Here is a 7999-nt window from a genome sequence, read left to right as displayed (position 1 = left end):
TGGTTGTATTTGGTATGGCTCCTGCTCTGCCCAAGACCGCAAAGAATTACAAAAGATCTTGAATGTAGCCCAACCCATCACACAAACCAGCCTCCCATCCATTGACTCCGTCCACACTTACCGCTGCCTCAGCAAAGCAGCCAACATAATTAAGGACCCCATGCACCCCAGACATTCTCTCTTCCACTTTCTTCCATCAGGAAAAAGTTACAAAAGTCTGAGGTCACGTACCAACAGACTCAAGAACAGCTTCTTCCCTGTTGCCATCAGACTTTTGAATGGACTTACCTTGCATTAAGATGATCTTTCTCTACACCCTAACTATGACTGTAACACTACATTCTGCACCCTCTTGTTTCCTTCTCTATGAATGGCATGCTTTGTCTGTATAGCGTGCGACAAACAATACTTTTCACTGTATTTTAATACATGTGACAATAATAAATCAAATCAAAGTTTGTAAAAATGGCTTTAAAATAAAACAGTCAAGTTAAGCAAGCACACTAAATCCTACTAAACTTAAATCGATAATCTAGGAACAACGTCTACTGTTCTCAAAACATTCTAATAAATTTGTCAGATTTTCTATTTGGAAAAATGATAGACTTGTTCTCACCATACTATATTTTTCTAAATGCATTGTTAAGACCTTTCCATAATAGATTCCAGCACTTTCCCTAACGACTGATATCAGGCTAACTGGCCTATGGTTACCTGTTTTCTCTTTCCCCTTTTTATTCAATACCAACTACCAATCTGGAAATGTTTCAGCACCACATTGTGGGCCGAAAGGACTGTTCCTGCGCTGTACTGTTTTATGTTTCAGAATCAAGGCAATTTTAGACAATCATAGCCAGTAAATCCAGCTAACTCTCTCAGAACCCTAGGATGAGGGCCATCAGATCCTGGGGATTTGTCAGATTTTAGTCACTGAGTTCCTCCAGTATTTTTTCTGCTTATGTTATCTGTAATTACTTTATTTCTTCACTTTGTTTTAGGATCAAACCTTGGGTGGTCCACACACAATACTGTGTGTAGTTCTGGTCATAATCATAGAAGCCCTACCATACAGAAAGAGGCCACTCAGCCCATCAAGTCTGCACTGTCCATAATCCCACCCAGGCCCTACCCCCATATCCCTAAATATTTTACCCACTAATCCCTCTAACCGAAGCATCTCAGGACACTAAGGGGCAATTTTAGCATAGCCAATCAACCTAACTCGCACATCTTTGGACTGTGGGAGGAAACCCACACAGACACAAGGAGAATGTGCAAATTCCACACAGACAGTGACCCAAACCGGGAATTGAAACCAGGTCCCTGGAGCTGTGAAGCAGCAGTGCTAACTACTGTGTCGTCTATTATATGAAAATTATATTGAGGCACTGGAGAAGGTGCAGTGGAGATTTACAAAGATGATACCAGAAAAGCCAAACATGTCACAGAAACATGAATATTCTGGGTCTCTTTGCAAAAAGGCTGAAGTATGACCCTAAAGAGGTCTTTAAAATTATAAAACATTTTGACAACAATGGCTACACAGAAATGTTTCCAATTGTGGGAAAGAGCAGAACCAGTGGCCATCAGAATAGGGTAGTCACCAAGAAATCCAATAGAGAAATCAGATGAAGCTTCTTCACTCCAAAGAGATGAGAATGTGGAATTCATCATCACAGAGTAGATGGGCCAAATGGCCTGTCTGTGTGTTTCCTATAAGATGCTGTGTGGACTGGGTGGGGAAGGGCTCTGACCCAATATTGGGGGAAAGTGGGTGGACACCCTGTCCCCAGGGTGGGGAGAGGTTCTGTCCCAGTGTTTGGGATGGAGGGGTGGACACATGCCCCAAGGTGGGGCAAGGTTCTGTCCCAATGTTTGGGGGAGGGGGTGGACAAACTGCCCCCAAGGTGGGGAGATGCTCTGTCCCAGTATTTGAGTAGGGTGGGTGGACACACTGTCCTCAGGATGGGGAGATGCTCTGTCCCAGTGTTTCGGGTGCGGAGTGGACACACTGTCCTCAGGATGGGGAGATGCTCTGTCCCAGTGTTTGGGGTGGAGGCGTGGACACACTGTCCCTAGAGTGGGGAGAGGTTCTGTCCCGATGTTTGGGGTGGAGGGGTGGACACACCGCCCCCAGGATGGAGAGATGCTCTGTCCAAGTATTTGGGGTGGGGGGTAGACACACTGCCCCCACGGTGGGGAGAGGTTGTCCCAGTGTTTGGGGTCGGGTGGAAACGGCCCCCAGAGTGGGGAGAAGTTCCGTTCCAGTGCTTGGGGTGGGGGGGGGTCGACATACTTTCCCTAGGGTGGGGAAAGTTTCTGTCCCAGTGTTTGGAGTGGGGGGTGGAAACACTATCCCTAGGGTGGGGAGAGGTTCTGTCCTAGTGTCTGGGGTGGAGAGTGGACACACCGTCCCCAGAGCGGGAAGATGCTCTGTACCAGTGTTTCAGATGGACACACTGTCCCCAGGGTCAGGAGAGGTTCCATCCCAGTGTTTGGGACTGGGGGCGGCCATACTGCCGCCGGGGTGGGGAGATAATCCATCCCCGTACGTGCTGACGTAGAGAGTGTGCGTGCGTGCCGACGCCGCATGCGTGATGATGTAGGGCGAGGGAGGCGCTGCGGGAAGATGGCGGCTTCGAACAACCCGCGGAAATTCAGCGAGAAGATCGCGCTGCACACCCAGAAGCAGGCCGAGGAGACCGCCGCCTTCGAGGAGGTGATGAAGGACCTGAGCATCACCCGAGCCGCCAGGGTGAGTCAGCGCCTTCCGCCCGCCCGCCTGGGGCCTCCTGTCATCGGGAGCTGGGCCGCAGCGGCCTAGGCCCGAGCCCGGGCTCTGGAGTCCAGTGTCCGGGGCCCTGTGTCCAGTGAGCAGCCGCGGTTCTGTCTCCGGCTCTGCCCGGCTCAGTCGTGCCTTCAGCCCCCAGGTTGTTCCCCCCTCCCCCCCGCGATGCTCGCAACCTCCGCTCCCTGTGGCTCGCTGTCAGTCACTGCTTGTGCGGCACTTTGGGATGTTTCACTACTTTAACCAGGCCGATTCCGAGCTCTTTAATTCAGTGTCTGTTTCAAGAGGCTCCTGATTCTAATGCCAGTGACACTGAGTCAATTTGTGCTGATCGCTCTGCTGTTTACTAACATTACATTCTAGATTTTATATTCGAAGCTTATTGGGTTGGTTACTCAGCCATTGCTGCGATTGAATTCCTTGGTTTCGGAATTGTTTTCATTGTGTTGAATGAAACAAGCGGCTTCATCTCCAGATGGAGGAACATAGCGAGATGTGTAAACAGATTCCCGGATCTAGTCACTGAATGAGTTGCTGGAGTTTGTTGACAGTGAACAAGCTTGCGCTGTTTCCCTGCAAACCTGCCACCCAGTGAGATAACAGATTTTGTTTGTGTCAGGCGTTAGTTGGACTTTTGGCTTTGCCTTTTGGGGAATCCAACATTTCTCATTAGAACATTGACTCCATGTGAATGGCTACCGGTGTTTCCGCAACAAACAAAATTATGTCAACAACTGATTTTGAGTGTACAATGTCTCTCGCATGATCATTGGTGCTTAATTTGAACAGTCCTAATGACGGATGTGGAGAGCGAGATAGGGTGTTCAATCAAAGCACAGACTGTTTCTGCTGGCAGGTGGGTCAGTTGGCAGAGGATACAGATTTTAAGATAATTGCCAGAAGAATTACAGAAACAAGAGGAGGCTATTCAGCCTCTTTCCTACCATTCAAGTAGATCATGGCTGAACTGTAATATAACATAATTTACCTGCCTTCTTTCTATACTCAACAAAAATCTGTCAAGCTCAGTTTTAAAATTTTTAATTGACTTCCAGCTTCACCAGTTATTTAGTAGAGAGTGTATTGGCGATTCTTTGTGTGAGAAATTGCTTTCTGACATCACCTCTGATCTAGGACTAATTTTAATATTATAGTCTCTTGTTCTGGGCACAACCCACCAGACAAAATTGGGCTATCAGTTGCTTTAATCATCTTCAGCCTCACAATTAGGTCACACGTTATTTTCCATACTAGGGACAGAAGAAGGCCATTCAGCCCCTCAAGCCCTTTTTATCATTCAATAAGATAAAATTATACAGTGATACAATAACCCATTGTGCCTGTGCTGTCTCTTTGGTAGGTATCAAATGATTTGACCTCCTTTCCCCATCATCCTGCAAATATTTGTCCTTCAAGTATTTATCTGATTGCTTTTGAATGTTACTATTAAATCTTCCACTGCACTTTCCAGCAGCAGATTCCAGATCATAATTCTCATTGTAATAAAATAGTTTCCTCCAGTTGCCTCTGATTCTTTAGCCAATAGCCTTAACCTGTGTCCTCGCATTACTGACCCTGTTGCCATTGGAAGCAATTTCTCCTTATTTACTCTAACAAAATCTTTTGTGATTTTGAACATCTCTATCAAATCTCTTGATCTCCTCTGGTCCACAGAATGGTAACCTTAACTTCTCCAATGCCTCTACTTAACTGCAATCGCTCATCTTTGTCCATTTGTCATAAATTTCTTCATCCTTCCCAATGCCATGACATCTTTCCTGAATTGTGGTGTCTGTCCAGAATTGAACTTGATACTTCAACTGAAGCCTAACTACTGCTTTATAAATATTTAGCATCATCTCCTTGCTTTTCTACTCTATTCCTCTATTAATAAAGCCATTTCAACTTGTCTCCTGCAACCTTGAAAAATTTCAGTATAAACCACTCCTCACCCTCCCCAAACTGTATCATTTAGTTTAAAATAAAACAGAAAATGGTGGAATTATTCAACAAGCCTGGCAGCATTTGTGGAGAGAGAAGCAACATTTCAGTCAGAGACCACTTATTAGAACCTGCTGAGTATTTCCAGCATTTTCTGTTATTTCAAATTGCCAGCATTTGTTGTATTTTGCTTTTTTTAAAACCACTTTTGCCTCCTTATTGTTTCTGTTATTTCCCCAGTCGTCAAATCTTTACAGTGCAGAAGGAATCCATTTGGCCCGTTGAGTCTGACTAGCTCTCTGAAAGAAAATTCCACTGCCTTATCCCCATAACCTTGCACGTTCTTTTCTGATAGCAATCCAACTCCTTTTCAATATTTCAATCGAATCTGCCTTCACCATCCTCTCAGGAAATTCACCTACTGGGTGAAAATATTGTTCCTCCTTAGCATCAAGCAGGCAACCTATCATCCTGGAGTCACATCTATAGCTGCAGAAATGCCTGTCTGCTCTAACTATGGAATCCCCAATCACTATTGCATTTTCATTCTCCCTGCTCTCCTGTGCAGCTGAGCCACGCGTGGTGCCACAAACTTACTTTTTGTTACAGTCTTTTGAGGAACCGTCTTCACCATCAGTATCCAAAATGGAAAAGCGGTTAGAGAGCGAGATATCCTTGGGGAATTTCTATGCTACCTGCCTATTTCTTCAAGACATTCTGTTCGTCACCCATTCCCTCTCTGCTTTTGTATCTCCTAGCCAGGGTGTGACTACCTCTCTAAACATGCTATCCACTTAATCTTCAGCTTTGCGGATGCGCCACTGGCTTATGTTTCGCAATGTAGAGCTTAAGATTCTGTAGCTGCTGTCATTTCCTTCGTGTGTATGAAGTTGAGTTTATTTTGTGCCTTCCCACATTCTACAGGACATACATTGCTGAATTGCACTAATACACCTTAAACTTTTTATAAAGTGTTTCCTCACCAATCATCTTCTCCTCTCCCCCTATGCCTCTTTATAAAGTTTCACTGCTCTTTCCCTTTCAGTTTTTTATCATCTAAATGCCCTTCCTTACAGAAAACAAACAGCTAGCTTCTCCAACCAATTAAGTAGCTTCTTTGCTGATGTTGCTAGTTATTTTCTTTCGCTGTTTTCAATCTCCTCACTGCCACTCCTCTTGCGCTATCATTAATCCCCTTCCCACCTCACCTTTTATGCTCTTTTCAGTCTCCCACTTGCCTCTCCTCTTGCACTGTCTTCTGCATTAAATTCACGTGCCACATTTTACAACATGTATGTCCTTATGAAGTCTGTTGCTTTTTAAATTTTTTTTACTACATTTGAGTTTCATATCATGTCCAGACTTTGAATTATATCCTGAATATTCAAGTTAAGGGCATCAATATATATCAAAAAGAGCAGCGATTCCCACATTAATCACTCAGGATTCTTCAATCCAGTCTGGAAGATAACTATTCTGACCCTTGTCTAATTTTGGAAGCCTAAAGCACCCCAATTTTCACCCTAACATTGTTGAATAAAAAAGGATGCATCCCATCTGGACCCAATGACTTTTATACTTTGCCAAACTTTTAAGTACACCTACTTTATCTATTTTATTCTATCCAGTAACTGCCTCCTCCATTATTGCTACATTGGCAACATCCTCCTTTTCTAGTGAAAGCAGATGCAAAGTACTCAGCTTTTCAACTGTGCTCTCTGTCTCCACAGGATCTCTTTTTTGGTCTCTAATTAGCTCCACCTTTCCTTTGACCACCCTTTTACTAATGTGTTTATAAAAGACATAGAGGTTTACAGCGTGGAAATAGGCCCTTTGGCCCAACTTGTCCATGCAGCACTCTTTTTTTTAAATCCCTAAGCTAGTTCCAATTGCCCTCATTTGGCCCATATCCCTCTTTATCCACCTTATCCATGTAACTGTCTAACTGCATTTTAAAAGACAAAATTATACCTGTCTTTACTGCTACTTCTGGCAGCTTGTTCCAGACATTCACCACCTTCTGTGTGAAAAAGTTGCCCCTCTGTGCACTTTTGTATCTCTCCCCTCTCATCTTAAACCTATGTCCTCTAGTTTTAGACTCTTCTACCTTTGGGGAAAAAGTATTGACTTTCTAGCTCATTTGTGTCCCTCACTATTTTACAGACCTCTATAAGATCACCCCTCAGCCCTCTACGCTCCAGAGAAAAAGTCCTAATCTATCAAGCCTCTCCTTATAACTCGCACCATCAAGTTCCGGTAGCATCCTTGTAAATCTCTTCTGCACTCTTTCTAGCTTAATAATATTCTTTCTATAATAGGGTGGCCAGGACTGCACACAGTATTCCATGTGTGGCCTTACCAATGTCTTGTACAACTTCAAAAGACGCTCCAACTCCTGTATTCAATGTTCTACCAATGAAACGAAGCATGCTGAATGCCTTCTTCACCACTCTGTCCACCCGTGACTCCAAGGAGCTATGAATCTGTACCCCTTGATCTCTTTGTTCTGTAACTCTCCCCAGTGCCCTACCATTAACTGAGCAAGTCCTGCCGTGGTTCAGTCTACCAAAATGTATCACCGTGCATTTATCTAAATTAAACTCCATCTGCTATTCGTCAGCCCGCTGGCCCTTTGATCAAGATCCCTTCTTTACTGTCCACAATGCCACCAATCTTGGTGTCATCTGTAAACTTACTAACCATGCCTCCCATATTCTCATCCAAATCGTTAATATAAATAACAAATAACAGTGAATCCAACACTGATCCCTGAGGTACACCGCTGGTCACAGGTCTCCAGTTTGAAAAACAACCCTCAACAACCACTCTGTCTTCTGCCATCATGCCAATTTTCTATCCATTTAGCTAATTCACCCTGGATCCCATGAGAATTAACCTTATGCAGCAACCTACCATGCGGTACTCTTGTCAAAGGCCTTGCTCAAGTGCATGTAGACAACATCAACTACACTGCCTTCATTTACCTTCTTTGTTACCCCTTCAAAAAACTCAGTCAAATTTGGTGAACATGATTTTCCACTCACAAAGCCATGCGGACTGTCCCTAATCAGTCCTTGCATCTCTAAATGCCTGCAGATCCTGCCTGTCAAAAAAGCTTCCAACAACTTACCCACTACAGATGTGAGGCTCACCAGCCTGTAGCTCGCAGGCTTTTCCCTGCAGCCCTTTTTAAACAAAGGCACAACATTTGCCTCCCTCCAGTCTTCAGGCGCCTCATCTATGACTATTGATGATTCAAATATTTCTGCT

At 44.3% G+C, this 7999-nt stretch overlaps 1 protein-coding gene across 2 annotated transcripts in view; it reads left to right on the top strand.

The window, feature by feature from the left end:
- The first annotated feature begins 2617 nt into the window (after positions 1-2617).
- The window catches only part of LOC145358817 (CREB-regulated transcription coactivator 1-like), an 85045-nt gene continuing 79663 nt past the window's right edge, over positions 2618-7999 (top strand). For both annotated transcript variants that reach the window (XM_080213127.1, XM_080213126.1), the window contains exon 1: positions 2618-2755. In XM_080213127.1, coding sequence (XP_080069253.1) covers positions 2630-2755 — 126 coding nt within the window. In that variant the 5' untranslated portion in view covers positions 2618-2629. The remainder of the gene's footprint in view (positions 2756-7999) is intronic.

Source organism: Carcharhinus amblyrhynchos, chromosome 26 (genome assembly GCF_965287045.1).
Source record: "Carcharhinus amblyrhynchos chromosome 26, sCarAmb.v2.hapA, whole genome shotgun sequence".
Classification (NCBI taxonomy): Eukaryota; Metazoa; Chordata; class Chondrichthyes; order Carcharhiniformes; family Carcharhinidae; genus Carcharhinus; species Carcharhinus amblyrhynchos.
The sequence above is the reverse complement of the archived record's forward strand: the minus strand, read 5'-3'. Positions and strand labels throughout refer to the sequence as shown.